This window comes from Branchiostoma belcheri, unplaced genomic scaffold (assembly GCF_001625305.1).
Source record: "Branchiostoma belcheri isolate BF01 breed outbred unplaced genomic scaffold, Haploidv18h27 scaffold10, whole genome shotgun sequence".
Taxonomy (NCBI): domain Eukaryota; kingdom Metazoa; phylum Chordata; class Leptocardii; order Amphioxiformes; family Branchiostomatidae; genus Branchiostoma; species Branchiostoma belcheri.
Window position 1 is genome coordinate 2,719,861 of NW_017802380.1, and position 20,113 is coordinate 2,739,973.

Here is a 20,113-nt window from a genome sequence, read left to right on the forward strand (position 1 = left end):
GAAATTTGGGATGTAATTCATATGTTATCATATAACACTACTTCTTCAAAAGTTCCCTTTTTAATTGCTGAAATGGAATGGTCCAAAGTTGTAAACTGTGTCTCAGGTGTTGCATCCTTTGCCTCATATAGATAGACCATAAAACTATCTCCTGTACTAAAAACGGGATCCAAATTTAGCTACCCCTTTCATGAGTATCACAGCTGCAGAAAGATTTAATGGCCCAAACACAGTCCACCTCCCCAGATTTAATGTCCCAGTTTCAATGTCATGACTAAGGTGTTAAAATGAAGAATGAGCGGGCGTGGGGCCAAGTTTGTTACTGCGGAAACAGCTGTCTGAGACAAATTATATCGTCACCTCTTCAGTTATTATCACTAATTGTAAAACAACTGAGCGCTTTCGTGATTTCCCCAGAGGAGGAGAATCTGTTCTTCTTTCACGACGCCACGGAAAGTAATAACTGGAATTTACCACGTATTACTGTCATGAGTCTGACTGCATGAGGCTATGGTGCTGCTGTGAATGTGATAGGTCAAGCTCACCTCGAACCATCATTGTCTATCTGGGCTATTAGTCCTGTGATTTCCCTAGGAGCAGAATTAAAGGCTTACTGCTCCAACTTCCTGTATGTTCCAGTTTGACAGAATGAAGTGTAATTTGTGTCCTCCAGAGAGAAAGCTTTGTGGTATCAACTTGAGCATGAAATGACGAACAGGACTTGAAGACAAGTGATTATATAAGTGTGTGAAGAAGTGTGGAAGGACCACAGAAAATACTGTTTTGCAGTTACTGACTAGATACTAGATACTTCAGCAGGTATTGGACAGGCAAAACCTCAAAACTTGATACCATGGCTCAAAATACCAACCTGCAATTTGCAGATATGAAATTGAAACTTCAAGTAAAAAGTTATCATAATAAGAAACTTGCTGGTGAAAAAAAAAGATTGCTTGGCAAGCTGTCCAATACCTGGTGAAGTATGCCTATCCAGTTAAATCAGTTCTTGCCAATTGAAAAGTCGACAGAGGAAACTTGAATTTGATCTAATTACTAATTAGGCAATCATCCAGTTGTTCATTTGGCACCTCTCTTCACCCCAAGGGTGGAAACTTTGAGTGAAAGAATGTGCTTGAAGTTGAACATGGTTTGCCTTGGGCGATAACTAGGTCCCAAGGGCACATGCTCATCAGCCTGTTTTCAATTCAAGGGTGTCAACCTGTCTTGTGGAATTTCTCGGGGGATATTAATGCACAGAGATGGCATATGTAATCTGCCTTTCCAGAGAATGCTTGGGCAATCGAACCTGCAATTTCGGCGGTTGCGTGACCTCCGATCAAACGCATTTCCTGCGAAGCGAACCAATTCATGCGGGCTTTTTTCCAGCAATTTTCCTGGTATCCAATGCATTTGGCATGATAAAATGTTTATACACAGCTCACCTATACCTTTTACGTTGTATTTTTAGATTTAAATGCACACGACTGCCTCATATTGAAAGGCTAGATTTAATGGAAGGAAGTTGCTGCCATTTCAATTTCAGACGTGCGTTTCAGTCCACGCATGTTTTATAATGCCAGTAGATCTCAAGGTTGGAGGAAACTAATCCAATCATCCAGTCTTAAAGATGTACACTCATGTCTCTAGCTCTGATTGGCTGAAAACTGCCATTTAATTTTCTGCAAAGGTCATCATCACTGCATTATTGTCGCATTTCAGAGTATACTGGTGTGGGCAATCACCTAGATTTACCATTGTCTCTTGTCTGTTGCTAGCTGTTGTGCCCCTCTCATCTATACCTCATCTCTGCAAGGTCTCATTTCACTGTGCTCTCATCTTAGACATTACTTTGCCAGCTCTCTTTCTCTTTTTTCCTATTGTGGTCCTGTTTTAAGCTACCCTAGGTAGTTGCATCCTCTTAGTTCTTACTTACAATGTGATCAAGGCATTACTCTTTGCATGAGTGAGGAGAGAAATCTTGATGAATAAGGATTTATTTGTTTGACTCCTTCAGATGAATGCCATTTCAGAATTGAATCCATCTGACCCACATTATTTCAGGCATGATTGAATAGTCAGCAAGTTGTGGTGAATTAGGTCATGAGATGGCTGAATTGCCTGGTGTGAATCTGTAATGATAGATGTAAAGGACTTTAAAGAGGGAAATTGATTGATTAGTTGGAAAGGTCTTTCAAGATGTGACCTTTGTTTGGGCCAGGGCTTCTTATCAATAGGGAGTATGACCTACTTTTAGGTTTTGTTTATTCTTGGGGAAAATAAGGAATCTTTGCTTGTAATGTTTTGAAAATCATATTTCCAATAAAAGGATAGACCTGGACCTTGTATGTACCCAAGCAACCATCAGCCCTTCAAAAGCTTTGAAGTGTTACTAATGAAAGCTCCTAGTTTCACATTTGTTCCTGCAATTGCATTTGCAGGGGAAGATTATGCACATTCAATTGACCCTATGGCAATAAAAGATCCACTTCAATGGGACTCATTTGTGTATCAGTGTGATACATTAATGCACAACAACCAGCAGTGTGTACTTTGAAAACTTTTCTTAGCTAGAAGTGCTCTGCATGCAGGCAAAGTTTTTAATTACATGGCAAGCTTGTAAGATTTATACATTGTAGACTTAAGTCTCACATTACTGTATAGCTTGTGTTAAACAGGATACGGCTTCTGAAAATGGGACAACTTTACCAGCACAAGATAAACGACTCGTTTGTTTCAGAGCGGTGGTTGATTAATCGCTGCTGCCTCATCTTTCTGTGAGCCAGTTATTAGGGAGGCAATCACAAACTTTCTGAAGTTGTTTTATGTACTTAAAGTATGATATCCGCATGCATTTCTTGTCAGAAGTAAATCTAGCAGTCATTACTCTGTCATCTGGTAATGAAGATTAGTCTCATCCTCGGTGCTGAAACGTCTTCCAGACACGCAGACAATTCCCGTTGAGACAGGCACAGGTTTACAAGGCTGTTTAATGCTGTGGGTGTATTCTTATCCATGAAGCTGATCTTTCAGTTATGAAGCTCAAGTTATTGATGGGGGAAATACATTGTTCAAGTGCAGACTTTATCTTTTGTTGTCTGGCAGGTTTTGTCTGTGGTGCTGAAGTTATTGTTGTTTGACTTATGGATAAGTTCCAGTGTACGATTTCATACATGCATTGATTCTTTAAAGTAAGTAGCTAGATTCTAGATTTTTATGTTTTCTTGTTCAATAAGATCATGTAATAGATAGAATGGATATCAAATATGGTAGATCAATGTACACAAGGTTTGTTCTACTAATGTCATGTTTTTAATTTCTTACATTTACTGCGATTGACCTCGGTTTGAAGGCAGTGTGTGCCCCATAGCTGTTGCTGTAGTGTAGTGTACACAGGGTTTCTTCTCATATCCTGTCTTTGCTTCCGTCCACAGCGATTGACCCATGTTTGAAGGCAGTGCCCCTCAGACAGACTTTGTACAAACTGGCCCTAACCAATAGATGTTAAGTATTGCCATTGTCTACACAGGCCTTGTACTTGTTCTTATATCATGTCTTTGCTTCCATCCACAGCGATCGACCCCTGTCTGGAGGCAGTCTGTGCCCCTCAGGCTGACTGTATCCACACAGGCCCTAACCAGCACAGGTGTGAGTGCAGACCAAACTACAGCGGCGACGGTCGCGTCTGTCTGCCCATTGATCCATGCCAAACCAACTTTGGGGGATGTCCGACCAACTCAACTGTCTGTGTTTACGACGCGCCGGGAAAGGTGAGGCACTTAATTAGCCTTTTTGTGAATTAACCTTTTGTTGATGAGCTGTGATGTTCGTGAGCTCCTCAAGAGAAAGCTGCATTTGATTTTGATAAATCAGCCATTTTGTTCGGCAAGGCTGAACGTCTAATGTGATCCTATTTTATGACTCTATTTATAGCACCAAGATGATTGCACTACCCCAAAACAGCACAGAACTAATTACTCAACTTTGGTGGTAGCTAGTCAATAGCAGGTGTCAGCGAAATGACCGACTGAGCAACCACTGACATAATAATGTCATGATGCTGGTAATACTGACAGATTGGAACACAGGCATGGCAAGATGACACTACTTGATCTTCCTATCAAACAGGGATCTTTTCTATTGATCCTGATGCGGTGATGCTCAGGTAAGCCTGGGCCTTGTGAGACCGAAGCACACTGTTCTCGCCATCCGTCGGGTGCAGTTACACCTGCATGTGCAGCCACGAGGTGTAAATAACGAGGTTATCACGCACATCGATTTTAGCACCACGCATTTGGGTGCTTAATAGTGTATAAGGATGGATAGCTAGAGGCAGTATGGGGCGCGGACACGGAATGGCCTGGGCTCCAATTTCTTGGAAAGATGTCGACTTCTTCAGAGTCTATTCCAGCCAGTGGCTTTCTTCAGACTTAAAGTGTAAGTGAGCCATTAGGAGGAGAGTGCCAAAGATGCCAAAGGGTGGGAATCTACTACCTTCTTTAAAAAAGATATCGTTGTACCCCATTAACCATAAAGAAAGATGTGATGAACGGTTTGCACCATACCTTTCTCACCTTTTGACATAAGTCTGCAGAGGTGACTTCTTTTCATTGCAGCAATTCATTTTAGACTAGGACACTAGTAGGACTCAAATCTATCCAAGTTCTAGTGCTTGTGCTACATTTAGTTGTCCAATGGGTAGGGAAACACTGCCATGAGGTAAAAGTTGAATCCAAGCAGTTAAAAAGTCGGCATGTGGTGGCAGCTGGTCATGTCACATATAACCACCTGTCACCTAGCAGAACGTGTTGTTCTACTCCATTTATTACAAAACAGATTTGATTAACGACCTGAGCCATCCTATACCTGCCCTTTTGACATCCACCTCGTTTGCTTCCACCCAGAATGGACGTTTGGTCACCGTCCATCTCCAAACTGACCCCTTGACTGATTGTATTAATGGTCAATGTGCATAGCAAGTGGTGCATCAATGTATGGGCCTTTACCCACCATGTTTAGGGATATGGACTAAAATTTGATGAAGAGAATTTTTATGAATTGTTATAAAGATTTCTATCAGCTTTAGTAAGAGTCTAATGTACTACAGTGTATGTAAATTTCAGTACCATCTTTTTTCTATCTATCTGACAAAAATGATTTAATCTCTGCAGTAATGCTCTTTTCTAAAAGAACATTCTGATTTGAAAAGTTTGAGCCATACTACTGGCTTCTTTTCATTTCATTTCACTAATCTTAAGATTGTTTGGAGTACTTAAACCTTTAAGACTACAAACTTTCAGGGTAGAAAGAAAAGGAAAGAAATACAAGCAAACCTGAGCATTAAGATGACATTCTGATGATGTCAGCATTTCTGGTTGCAAAAGGGTACTGTATACTGATTCCCAGTTTGACATCTTGAGCTTCAGGGAAGGACAGCCCAATAAATTAAAGGTCTCAAAATATGCAACCCCATATGCATCATAGTATGATTTATTCATCAATGATAAAACACCTCTGTTGTGCGACGCCATGGTTTTATCGAACTCTGGCACTACGCTGCATGATGTGACAGTGCATAATGTGAGAGATGATATACTAGACAGCCGTAATGGTATCCTCTTAACCAAAATGTGACAATACATTCAACTTATCCAATGCTATTTATCAGCCACCGACTGTGGCAAACTCATAAAATTGTGACAGTGTCAGAAGAGCTGTGTTTGATAACGTTATCTCGATTGGCACACATCTTGTGGGTGATACAGATAATGCAGACAGACACAAGTTTCCCAAAGAAATGTGCCTTGGAAAATCTTCATCACATACCAACATGTACCATTCACATGTCATGATCAGAGCCATGTTTTATGCAAAGCCTTTTGGATTATTACAGAGTTTTTGTGCCGCATTTCAAAGATGATTCCAGATTTTGTTCAGACACATGGTAGTTTTGCAAAGAAAGCAAAGTCAAGATATATTAAAAGGCCTTCTGGAGATGTGGAAAATTGTTTTCCACACACCTCCATACCATTCCTTCAGTCGATGTAATGGCTGCCTTTGGGCATCCTGCCATGCCGGGCCAGACCCCTGCCCCATAATAACTACAGGGCAATTGGTCAATGCCAGGTGGAAGGATTGAGGTGGCAGTTATTGGAATTGAAAGTTTCTTAGAACTTTTCAATGTGGAGTTGGCTAAGAGTATCATGATCAGGGCTTAAAATGCTTTTAATAAGATCTCACAGATACTTTAAATACAGAGAAAACTAAATGCATAGACTGTCATGATTACCAAGTATGTCCAAACATGGTTGGGAAAAAAACTGTGTCTACATTTAAAAAATGTAGCAGCTTTATGTATTTTTACGGTATCTGGAGCCCCGTAGTTGTATATAATCTGTCATCTTCAATGAAAGGATCAAATTTATATGAGATATCACAGCAAAATGCAAAAGTAATAGATTTTGAAATGGCATAGGTGCAGCAGGAGCTAAGCCAGAATATTGAACGTAGTCCCACCTGGCCCACTTTTATGGATGGAAATAAAAAGTTATCTTAAATTTCCTCTCCTCGAAGTAGTTTGCAATATAAAACGGGCTTATCTCTGGCAGCGCTGTCGGAGCTGTGCTTCACGACTCTAATCGCCGTTTCACAAATACTGGCAATCCATCACTGACTCTCCTCGTTCCAGAATGAAGAATATATCAATTATAGGTTTATACAGGAGGTGTTGATCCCGGTTCAGTTGAAGAGATTGGCCAGGCTCCAGGCCAGCCCTGGATCGCTGAGGGGATAAAAAGAGCCTTTCGTAGTGGAACGCGCGCCTCGTAGATAACTCCAATTTCATGCATTGCCTGAGATCTAATTTTATGAGGAAGGATACCTGGATTTGTAAGGATTCCTACTCGGTGATCTTGAAGTAAGACGGATAGGCGGAAGAAAAACATTTCTACGCTGCGATAGAACTAAGATAGAGGTTGAAGGTAATGTCTTGATCCCTGCCAGTTAAAAAAGACTTCAAATGCCATTCTGAATCTGGATTGGTCAAGACTGTATAACTTCCATTTGATGTTACACACCAGCTTCGTAGGCAGCAGGCTAAGTCACATAGAGAAGTTTGAAGCCATGATACCATAGAAACAATACATCATATACAGATTACTCCATGTAGTCACATAATCTTGCTATTCTTACATTTTGCAGTTGCTCTCAGCAACCTGCCAAGATATTCCATAGTATTTTATCATAGCTGTAGAGCGAGGATTTAGAGTATCAAAGGAACAAGGCGGCTATTCCAAGAGTGATGTAAGAGGCCCTAGGCTACTTCAAGTCTCTGCATGTTCCTATTGATGTAAAGGTCTGCCTCAAGTAGTGCTGAGAAAGCAAGCCTTTTAAAGCACGGGTGATTTAGAGGGTTGTACTTTAGCTTGGTTTATCACTCATGTGGGGGGCTGCAGTATCCATACGTCTGCGTCCTGTGGTGGTGCTTGTGGTGTCCATGTGACATTCTACGCCCACGTTCGCACATAAATCTGATGGTATGTGATCATGTAAACCACTGTACTGCATGCTTCGGGCGACACCTATTCAATGCGAAGGATTTCGGATTGAAGAGATAAATCCTGAGCTGCAGGTTCAGTCTCTTATAGTAATACGATGTATATCTTGGTACATGTACATGCATTGTCAGGAGTGAATGTAGTCGGACTAGTTTTCCTCAGTCTTTGTTTTCATCATCTGCCATGTCTGCCGTTGCACTGTTAACTTTCAAAAGCAAAGAAATAGATGTCATGGCCTTATTTGGGCCATTTCACAAGGATTAAAAGAAACTGAATGCCTTAATGTTTGAATCAATCTGAAATGTTTAACTGTAAAGGGCAGTTAGAACACATTTGGGATAACTGTTGTGGACTATAGATAATGTCATCAAGATTCTGTACTGCAATCTACACTACATGTATTTAAGGCATTGCCAAGAAAAATTTGTTCCTCTTTTCTTATTTTGTAGCCAACTTAAAGATATTTATGTATCCCAAGATGATTTGCTTTCTTTATTGTTTATTGATTTATTAAGAAATGTATTGCAGTATTTTATAATGAAAATTGGTAGTAAATTATCCATTAAAACCTGTTTGCTACAGTCGTGTAATTTGCATCTAAAACCTCAAGTGACAAAACATTAAGACTCCCTCCCAAGGCAGCTTACTGTTGAGACACCTGGCAGACACATGGATCACAGATGTCACTTACAGCAGTCAGGCTTCTTATGACAAAGTCCCAGAGGTTTTCAGAAATCATACTAAGGAATGCCTCAGTCCCTGAAGGATCATGACTGATGGGGCTCCTTTGAGTTGAATCTCCTGTTTTCTTAATGTTGGGAGATGATATCGATTACCTCAGTCTGCATTTGTTTTATGCCTGAGGAACAACCTGCTGTATATAGCTCTTTACCTGGAGGATTACAGATGGATACAGCATACTTCTTCCTTTCCCCCCGAAAAAGATTTAAAAAAAGGCAGTTTTTCATTTTTGACTAAGAGACAATACTCGACCATTTGACCCCCTCTGAATATTGCAGGTCTCAACAGATGTTTCCTTTTCATTGCTTTGTGTGACTACGAGAGAACAGCCCGTCGTGAAACAAATGTACCATACCTGACAAATCTATGCTTAAGACATAACAGTAGCTGTAGGCCATAGTTTCAACTGTTGGCAAACCGGTAAGGCCATACATTGTACATGACTTTTCAAAGGAAAGGTGTGGCTTTCCCCGATAATCCCTTTTGTGCTTTAAATTTAACTGTCAACTACAAGATGGGTGCTCAATAAATTTCTGGGCCTAGAAGAAGGGTATCAAGTGAAGGCATTTCAGCACCCAGAAAAGGGCTGTGCAATGAATTTTTAGCTCTTTTCTTATCTTCTATCATTTGCTTACGTTTGGGCAATTTTTCTTCTTTTGTTTGAATGTTTTGTCATGCATTTACATTGTAGCCCGTAGCTAAAAGCTAGGAGTGTTGCTTATGGCAAACTTTGCACAGTTTCGAATTCACAGCTCATTCGTACCATTAAGACTTGCTGTTACCTTTTCTGTTGCAACAAAGCACCTGTGGTCATACATTACACATAATGTCCCACATTCAGCCCAAGTCTGATGGCCTGTACAATGGAGCTGCCACTAATTGGTATAACTTTAGAAGAACCTTGAATCATTGCCACCACATTTGTCAACAGTTGAGTAGACGACTGATTGCGTCCCCTGTGTTAGTCAATAGAGAACCTCCATGGTCAGCATAGTCTGAAAGCAATGTTTGCCCAATTTCGGCTCATTGAATGAGACCATGGGGACTGTTGGGCTGATTAGGAATGGGAAGAGAAATGGCAGTAAAGACGGAATGTTACCGCGGCTGGCGATTTATGAGGCCATTAGCCGCGTCTTATCCTGCTGGATCGTAAAGGCCTGGCTTACTGCCTTGTTACCAGTAAGTGAAGAAGAATACGATGATATTTATGGTGGAATTTTTCACCGCCGCTGCTGCCCACTTTATGGCTGTGGAGTTGTGAATGCCAGATGACGTTTGATTAGCAGTGTCAAGGACTTGTCTATGACGGCCTAACAAATTGGAATATTGGGTACTAACTTGGATGTAAAACAAGCTGAAATGTGACTGCAAAGTTTCACAAACTTTTTCTGATGTTAAATTCTCAGTTGAAATATCTCCCTGTCAAATCATCTAGGCCAATTAGGATGCATATTTGATATTAATATGGTCAAGATTAGAGCTGTGTACCGGTACGCAGTACCGATACTGTACCGGAAAAATTGATTAGGTACAGGTCCAAAATACCTAATCCCTCAGTACCGGTACTGTACCTAAACAATTCCACACCAATTTTATGCCTATTTGTGACCTCAAATGTTTAAATAGCTGGTTAACAATGGGTGCCTGTGTAAGGACAGTGTGTTCATGAAAACAAAAACATCTTAGTTTTGCCTATATTTTATCTGAGCATTCGCCATAAACAAAGAATAAACCTTAACTATCAAGTTTATTTATGTTTTTTTGTTATTGAAGGAGTTCAGAAGAGCATATAAATTGGTCGAATTGTTCAGGTACAGGTTCAGGTCCGGACCTGTACCTAAACCTGTGTACCTGTACCTGTACCTGTACCTAAAATTTGTTTAGGTACACAGCTCTAGTCAAGATCCTTCCTCAGCAACCTAAAAAGTAGTCATTTATTGATTTAATGACAGAAACAGAAGAGATTTGTTGTAGTCTTTGAAGCTCTCAATTTTTCATCAAGACAACATAACTCATTTATTAAAACAAGGGTGTGAAGAATATTCATGTAGTTAGCGTTACATGTATTCTCTAGGTGTGATTAACTTCTCCGAGTCATTTCAATTGATGTTGCAGGTTCCAGCAGTTAGACAAAATGTATCGAGTTTCTTTGACCAAGGGAGACGTTAAAGGTTTAGACATAAACATCAGTCTGAATTTGCACCCCTCGTGGTGGAAAGCCGTGGTAATTTCCTATCGATTGTAAATCTTAGGCCTCAGGCTTTCTTCAATTATGAAACAGTAGTCATTTTGCAAGGCTTTTTGTATGCTAATACATGGTAGTTTCTTCTGTCATATGTGTTGTTAAAGACTGATGCGATATTCCCTTTACTTCTAGGTTTAGTCACGTTATGTTATTAGGTGTGACTGGAATCATTGCCACCACATTTTGAACTTGTACCTGTACTTGTACAGTTGGTACTTGTACTTGAATTCGTAATTAATTATCGGATAAAACTGCCTGCTTTGTCCTTAGTTCTGTCACACTGCAGGGTATATCCAGAACTGTGCTTTATTCAGAACCATGCTTGGGACAAATCTACTTTCTTGGATATGCTATCCAGTATCCAGAACCATGCCTGATACTAACCCTGGCCCCTTCAGGCATAGAACTAGATAGGCACTGTACATGTCCTGGATATAATACTACTGTTGAGGCACCCTTGTGTGAGTCATAAGGTAGCCAGAAGACTTTGAAGCAGTTTGCTCTTGTGATTTCGCCCACGAGGAAGGCACAGTGAGTTCTGGGAAAATTGCCGCCTCGGGTGAAGGTCAAAGATCCAGGCAGAAGCCGGCATTTAATTTTTGGTTCCCCGTTTCTGGGTGTTATTGATTGTGACTCTGTGGAAACCTGCGCTGCCCCATTTGGCTCGAAAGTGATTGGAGTCGTAGAATTATGTCAATATTTAACGCAAGAACTGCTATTACACTTACATTATACCACAAAAAGGGAACAGAATATGAAAGCCTATAACAGCTGTGAATTCTCTCCCCCTAAATCTTGTTTTCTTTCTCATAGTCTCCATCAACTGTTGCTGATGTCTTCTTTCTTCCTTTCCACAACATGTACCCGACAGTTGAAACTGCTGCCATGTCCTTGGCCTGGATTTTTTGTTAAAGGAACATCTCCCTGGGATGATTCCAACTGAAGATAAAGGGAGGGATTGCCTGACAATTGGTCTAATGTGAGCTGCGCTTCTCCAGGCGGCTAATGGTCCCCCTGGGTCAGGCTTCTTTTACAGAAGGTCACCAGTTATGGGCCCTGAAACTATATATACGCCCTGCAAATAGCTCCAGGACCCAGTGGTAATGATTTGCTGTGGACTGAGGTCAGACAGTTCATGAAAAAGTCTTGGAGAGAGAGAGAAGTCACTGGCTAGCTGTCAGCCAGGAGGTTAAACATACATCTCCTGTTCAGACTCCAAGGATTTGACTTCTGACACAAGTGCAGAGTCGCAGAATGAAATGTTGTTTTATTGAAAACAACTAAATTTTGCCTGTTGCATCAGCTTTTACTTTAGAGCGATGAAACAAGTGGTGAAGTGTATATGAGATATGAAGTGGAACAGTAACAGAAAAACAAATAGATAAAACAAACAGTACTTTTAGAAAAGTATTTCACATTGCCTTGTATATGAATATTATCACGAAAACTGATTAAAGATTAAATAGAACAGGACCATTACAATGGCATACTAATTTCAGTTCAGTCTAGTTTGGTTGATCTGCCGTTTCTCTTGTTAAGTTTATTGCCATGTGTCCTTTGCCACTGTCACTGTTTTCATTGGAAAGTTCAAACAAGTAAAACTACCACTGATTGTGCAGAAAGGCCAAGGTTTGGCATTCTGTCGCCCTAAATCATGTCACATCTCTCTCCAGACATACGAGCACGGTAATGGTACTCTTAAATCTTAATAGTCTTCCATTCTCCAGTCACCTCGGCAAGTCAAATGTCAGGCTTGTTAGTTTTCTTTGCTTCCATTTTCATCATCTTTTGCACCCACCAATGGAAAGGTTTCCTCCTATGTGGTGGCCCTGGCAGTATGGGGAATAGCCTACCCTTCAAATGTCATTTGTCGGAATTGGACTGATGTGATATACATGTATTCTTCAAAGTTTAGGTATTCTTCAGAGAGGCATGAAATTTGTTGGTTGATTGTAATGGCGCCCGAGAGGTCAGACCATATTGTGTTCGGTGTTTGAATGCTAAAACACATGTCAAAGTTTGGCATAACAATGTCCCTGAACAACTGAAGAGGTTTTGCTCTATATAGCAAATGTCACACAAAACTCCACAATATATGCAATGCAGTGGATAGGTACAACTTGTATTTTGCATTCTGTGTTTCTGGTAGATGTAGGAATTATATATATACCGGTACATGTAACAGTTAGCCTCTGTCCTTAGTGCTGAAAGGATACATACTGGCTGTATTAAAAGTTTTGACTGATGCTATTTACTGATATCCTTGTTTTGCAGAGGACTACTATTCCTATAAATTTCACTTTTCACTTTTTTTGATAGAAGAAGGTCCTGTCCCTGGTCCTGAAATGCTTGTTGTCTCTGCCCCCCCCCCATGTGTCCCACAAGCAGGCTGCTAACTCTGATGTTGGTAATGAATATACAGTTTGAATCAGGGACAGCTTTATCTGCCCATCTATTCATAAGGCCTGTCAATGCTATTTAGAGCCATGAAATTACAGGACTAAAGGTCTTTCACTCGGGGACAAATGGTAATAGATAAGCCTGAAGGAAGATGAATACATGAATAACTTGCCATGAATGCATGGTATAATTCCATTTCATTGGCTATAATCACAGATCGTAGATTCGCTATTGTTGTGGTGAGAATGATTTATTTCTCCACAGACTTATGATCTAGCAGTTTAAAAGAAGGGTTCTAGTTGGATATACTTAAGTGTGTATCCCTCATAAATTCCCTTCTTTTCTTGGATTCAAGTTGGAACTCGTAGTTAGGTCATTTGAGGTGAAACATGATAACAATGCTAGAAATGGGGGATGGCTATGTAAGCCCGTTGGGACTCTTGTGACAACAATCTACTCTTTATATGCCCATACATTTTCCTTAACAAAACCCACAGCCTGTTCTCTATGATATAAACGTTCAATACAATTTCCTCCAAAGGAAAAGACAAGTCTCACACAAAGTCTGCCAGGCTGGCTTAAAAAGTTTGGGAAATTGGATACCAGATGGAATCAGCGTTTGAAAGAAGATGTTCATTTACCCCACGCAAAATCGAAGTCCTCGTAACTGTTTTATGTAGATGGATGGAAGGGTGAGAGACATCTTCATGTCTCCCTGGGACAGCTTGATTTTTCAACCGATATCGGAGACTCTTGTGGACGTGGTTGTCAAGAGATCAATACATTCTACTGTGTTACTAAACCTTGTGGGGATAGTTTAGTACTGGGTGCAGTATAATGACTTCTCAAGGTCTCATTACTCTCATTTATGTCATTGTTCAGTGGTTGTTGTTGGCCAGTAGCCAGTGTGAAGCTCTGAATTGTCTCAAGAACGATGTCAAAAGATGTTTTAAAGTGGAATGTACAAGCCAGCATTGTGGTAACTTTTACTTTGCAGAAAGTTAGAATCTTGCTTGCAAACCTATTTTTGTAGTCTTGATATGTAAGTTCTATATCTAAATCTAATTTTAGGATAATAAAGTAGAATAATTGGATGGATAAAAAAAAGCACCACTGTGTTCAACAGTTATGGAAAGTAGCCGCAAGACTGATATGTTATTCATGAATTATAGTTCTCGGCTTGAAGGCTATTATCATAACTCAACTTTTCCTTCAGACATTCTCGTATTCTGTTAGCTGAAGGTTTTGAGACCTCTGATAAGTTATGAATGTATGGGGAAAGCACAAAAAATGAGTGTACATGCAGAATGTGTGCTGCCTAGTCCCTGAGTCCCTTCACAGAGAATGAGGGTGTGACTCCACATGGCATGCTGTACTTAACATGTTACCACAGTGGTTTCGAGTGCAATGATTGAGGGAGGCTGACCCTGTATGCATGATATACAACAATCATTGCTGTGGACAATGTGGCCTTGTCAGAAACTAGGAGATCATTTGTCTCTTCCTGTGTCAAGGATTTACTTGACGACTGTTGTCACCTGTGGTCACTGTGGCTTTAAATCTGCAGTAAAACTACGTACCTCAGAAATGATGCTGTGTTTTTACTTTGTTTTGTGGGTAAATCTTTATTTGGAGATTGAAGCAGAGAATGCTTATAATGATTTAAATGCAGTGCACAGAAAAATTTAGAGAAGGGAGTTAGTTTTCTTCGTTTATTTTCATTCTCTGATATAATTACAGCTCAGGAGATTTTCTTTATAGTCCATGGATTCTAATTGGTTTGACATATGGGCAATTGTCCCCACACCTCTCAATGTAGCAAAAAAAATCTATCTATTCAATGCATTCAGATCCAATTTGAGATAAAGCATACTTTTATGATGGTGGTTGAAAGTATGTGATCTATCGCAAGTGTGGCTTACCATTAATTTGTATGGAGGTGCAATTTTCTTTCATTCTGCATGCTAATGGCTTGTTCTTGAATCCAAGGGATTATTCTGCACCATTGCAATCAGTCTGTATCTCGCACAGTTTAACCTTCAGTGCATGGATGAGAGGAGGGACAACTTTTATCATGTTTGTCATCTTATCATGTCACGCATCAGTGGGCAGATGGGTTCGGATGTATCCCAGCTATCAATTATCCAGCGTTATCTAACTGCCAAATGCTGTGACATCGTGAGCTGGCATGTAGGATGAGATGCAGGTATTAGAGCCATTCAATTCAGAAGGTGGTTGTTTTTTTGGGTGGAGAAGGGACGTCTGCTGTCTTTTGTATACTGCAAGACTAGAATGATGATTGTGATTTAGCTTTGTTTGCAGGTGGAATCTCATATGATGCCATTTAGTCAAATTAGTGTGCACATCTGCTGTTCTTAGTAATCTGCTGTTTTACTGCTTTGTGCTGGGAAAGCATTTATCTGCTGTATATGCCTTACACTTTTATCCATTAATACGATTCATTGTCAGCAACATTTCAGATGAAATCTGTACGGAAATGTAGATAACAAAACCTTTTGTGAAGAAGGATCCCTCAGTAATTGAACCACAATGCAAGATTTATTACTCCAGAGGAAATAGGACTGATTTGGAAATACGAGAAATGCCTGGAAAGTGTTTTAAGGGAACTCCCACCCGTGCTCGCTGTAATGTGAACCCAGAAGCCCCAAGGCTAGGACTGATTTAATTTGGATCATCAGTGGTTCCTAGTGCTCCTCCAGGTGGACTTATCTGGGGAGTATCCTAGTGGTAACAGTACATCTTCCCATCTCCCGTGTTCCCTAGTGTACTACCTTCAATCTTGTCGAAGCTTGCATGCTTACCCAGTAGGCCATAACTACATTCTTCTTGTGCATGCAAGGGCCATTGCCACAGCTACAGAAGCTAGACCAGAGACAGTCACTGATTCAATAAGTTTAAGTTCTGCTGAAGCATATTTCTGGTCGATAAAACGCCAGATTACAAAGGTGGAGGAAAAATGGACTGCAGCCTAAAATGCTGACAGTTCCACCCATGAATGATGTATGTGTGTGCCATTGAGAGGCAGCCACAGTAATAGAACTACTATGGGCTGTAATGCAGTAAAGTCACATACTTACTTTCCAGAGCCAGACAGTCTGATTGTTGCCTATATTTTATCACCTGGAACAACGCTGGTGTGTTTCATTCTAGCTCAGCCTTAAAAAGGAACACTTACGGGCACTAGAAAGGCCTGTTCACCTGCAATATTCTGATGTAGAATTGTTTTCAAGGACCTGTTGCCCCTGCATTGTAATTCTTCACATTCCTTACCACTAAAGCAGACCTTGGTAGACTGCTCTTCAAGTATGAAATGAAGCATTCCAGTGTTAGAAAAGTATTTCTACCACTGCACCCTGTAATATGTAGAGATGCCTTGCCTGATATATTCTTAAAGCTGAAAGAGTGGATCGATGGAAGAGGCTGTATATACTTTTGTGGCCAGGTAATATCAAGAAGTGAACACGAGTGTTAGGAGACACAGAGGAAAGCTGACTTGATGGACACTTGGCAGAAGTGCGCACGCTAACACCTCATTGAAGTGCAAGGAGGTGCCTTAAGTTTTGTTAAGAGCCATCTAGCTGTCGAGAGCCTGAAAGGTTTGGAGATGAATGGAGCAGCCTGCGCCATCCAATACACTCTTAATGAAAGATCAAACCGCCAAGACATGTTCTGGTGCTTCTGCGGGAGGCATGAATCCACGAGAGTCCGACAGGCTTTCCCCGTCCTGTCTGAACTGTTTGTGCTGATGATCCGTCAGTGTGCTGGCAGGACAGGCAACACCAGTTAATGTGAGAGACTTAGTATGGGGATGCACGTATCTTTCCCATCTAAGCTGCCGGCACGGGATTGAATGATAGCCTCGCAGGCTCATAGCTAACTTTGTCCCCAGCCGTTCAAAATGATTGCACACAGTATGATTCAGTAGATCCTTACAGAGCACTGCTGCTATAGATTCCAATGGAAGAAAGCATCGCAAGTGCTGCTGTCCTTGGTGCTGATAACATTGCTGCATTTATCAGTTGCTGAGTTAATGCGATTATTCCTAAGGAAATTGTGTAGCTTTGTTTGTTTGCCTTTGTGTACTTCTGCATATACCGGTAACACATCTTTGTTTCCTAGCTTTCCTTGGTATCATGTGGTACAGGAGCTGGATGGTTGCCAGGTTTTCGTATACATGGATTGTAAGGTTGATCCAAGCCCTTTGCTGCCACTTTACCCATGTTCCCTGCAATACAGTGTAGTTAACAAGAATTGCTTTTGCAGGGAAAGTCTTCTTAAGTGCTTCTCTGGATTGGGAATAAGTAGAATGAATGTAGTTCACATAAATGCAATTAAATTAATGGTACATGTATGTTGCTGACTAAACTGCCTAAAACTCCCTAAGCTTTGATTGGACTTTGTTTTTCTAGGCTAAAATTTCAGCTGAACAATTTAAGACATTGGACTAAAGCATTTCTTTCAACTTTTGTTTTTATACATAGCTTCCCTTAGTTTTGATTTGCCAAAAAACAGTTATCTGAAGAGTGTAATAGTTTCTTAACTTTTGGATTTTGAATTATAATCTTGTTGGCCACTTACCACAGAATAATTTGCTGAGGTGCAATTTTCCAGCCTCATTAAGGAACACAGTAAGGTAGATCTAAATGACGAATCTTGCATTCTCCAGAAAGTGCTATGTTGTGTACATGTACTTGATGGTATGAGCAGTGCAGTGAACTAATTGGGAATGCCAATTAAGCCTGAATGTGTTCACTGCAACTCCTTTCTGTGCAGAAGAAAGTAGAACATGTAGAAGTACAGTCTCCAAGGCAGTATTTCCTGGCGAGTCTTGCCCTGACACTGACCTGTTGGGACTGAGGAAAGGACATCATCAGCTGTTGCTCCTGTCCTGGCAGCGACATTACGGAGTCATGCAGCGGACCATGAAATTGCTGCCTGAGCCATCCCTTTTACACAATGCTCAGGGGCACAGCCCAGACACCAAGTAAAAGCCATGCATCGTCTGAGAAATCCTCCAGAGTGGTTTGTGGTTCATCCATTTTAGATAGGACATTTCTGCTGACTTTGTCAAGGAAATCCAGTCGTTCGACAGTAGGAATGTCCTCTTTGTCATGATTAGGAAGGCTTCAAGTTGTCATAACTTCGTTTCCTTCCTTTTGAACAATCTTGGGAAGAGACAAGACAACAAGGAAAAGCCATTAGGTCTTTCATTTTGAACAGCACCTGGGTTCTGCCGATATGTCAAAAATTTCATCTGTTTGAATGATTTTGCACATGTAGTTTGATAGGTGAGATGGAAGGCTGTCAAAGCTTTATTTTCTGGGGCACAGACAAGACTTTCATTATGAAAAGGCATATCTTGTCTTCACAGCTGTTAGTGCCTAGTTTGATCAATCCCGAACAGGAGTTTCATGCTGGAATATCAAGGAAGTTCAGTCATTAGAAACCAGCAATATATATGTCTTGGAGAAGGCACCATTGTCACAGCGTCATTCCATTACCAAGGAGATGTCCCAAATGCACAGCCTTGAGTCATTGTGATACTGCTTTTTGTAGGAGTGATACCCGGAGCAAAATAGGCAGGTATCAATCATGGCTACTGAAAAGGTTATATCGCAGCTATGCACAATACATCTCTGATGAGTGGAACTTTAATCTCAAGTTGCGGGAAATGGCACCGTCGTATCTTCAATTTTCAGCCGCAGCCAGGCTTTAGTGTTGGCAATGGTATCTGGAGACACAGTGGAACTTTTGAAGTGAGGTCAGCCACTCTGAGGAAGTCGACATTGATGGAAACGTAGCTGGTCTCTGTGTTAGATGACGACACACGGAGGATTTATGTTTAAGTGCTTTCAGCCCAGGGAAAGGAAATTCGTGAGGTGTTCTATTGCTGACGGCTGAATGTCTTGAAGCAGAATAGTATAGACTGCAATCTTTCAAGGAAAGGTGTAGCAAACATGACATGGCCCTTTAACTTTTATTATGCTAACATACATGTAACCTATACCTTTTGTTAAGGCCCTCAACTGATTTCATGTCTGGCAACAAATTTAGACAGTCTGCAATCCCTTCTCTCAACTACGGTATACACTGGTTTAGGCTTTGGTGAAAATATTATAAAGTGCTCTCTATCTAAAAGAAAACATTTACTACCAGTGGTACTAAAAAAAACTGTTGTAATCTAGAGATCAAGAAAAATGATTGTGAGCAAATTGAATTTAAAGTCACACATCCTCTGAAGTTCTATAACAAAAGGAAATGCCTAAAGTATTGTGCAGGATTGTTCTTCAGAAGAGGACCTTTGTCCTTAATGGAAAAATGGCCAGCAGCACTCCCCGTGGCTTTCCTTTGGTTTCCATAATAACACGCTCTAGCTGCTGCAGCCGTAGTCATGTGCAGAACCCTGTGTGTGTGGTTAACGGACTTGGTATTTACCTGTGAGCCGTGAAAAATCAGTTTGAAGTGGTGGAATCGTCTGGGGAATACCTCTCTGTGTAAGCTGGCAGAGGTATGCATACAGCGATATCAGATTTTATTGCTGGCCATTCAAATTGATGGGCCGTGCAGTTTTGCTATGCATTTCAATGTCGGCAGGTACTGTACATGTTGCGCTGATGCATTTTACTGACTTTTCTGAAAAAGATTTGAAACCTTGATATGTTACCGGTCTTTGAGGGGAATGTTGCGTGCATTTGGTAAAGCTCTTCAGAAGGCACAACATACTTTCAAGAACCAGTGATACTTCTTGCAAGAAGGGACAGTAATTTTGGTCAGGCCAAAACAATTTTGTTTGCTGGCTCTCGGATTTTTGCATGTCATGGCTTCATTCAAACTGCTGAAATCAAAGACTGCATTGATAAATGAAAAACTTGCACTAAAACTTAGAACACTTATCGGGGATTCTCTTTAACTGTTGCTGCTAAAAGTATGATTTTTTGTGGTTGATTCAGAACCTGAATGGTACATGCACAATTTTTTTTTGCAAATCAGCAAAAAAAAATGAAGCAGACAAATCTGCGAACCAAGAGGTTCAATGGCCTCAGCTTGCTGCATGCAACTAATATAATAAGACCTGAGAGGGTGGTGTAAGGCAGATAGAGGATTACCCGAGCACCTGCCATGCCAGACTCTACACATTTATAACATTGACCTG

General features: G+C 40.7%; 1 protein-coding gene across 1 annotated transcript in view; it reads left to right on the forward strand.

Annotated features, from left to right (window-relative positions):
• The window catches only part of LOC109468951 (stabilin-2-like), a gene marked incomplete at its 5' end in the record, with an annotated part of 114,023 nt that overhangs the window by 43,888 nt on the left and 50,022 nt on the right, over positions 1 to 20,113 (forward strand). The window contains one exon of the mRNA XM_019767328.1: positions 3,571 to 3,767. Within this exon, the coding sequence (XP_019622887.1) occupies positions 3,571 to 3,767 (197 nt within the window). The remainder of the gene's footprint in view (positions 1 to 3,570; positions 3,768 to 20,113) is intronic.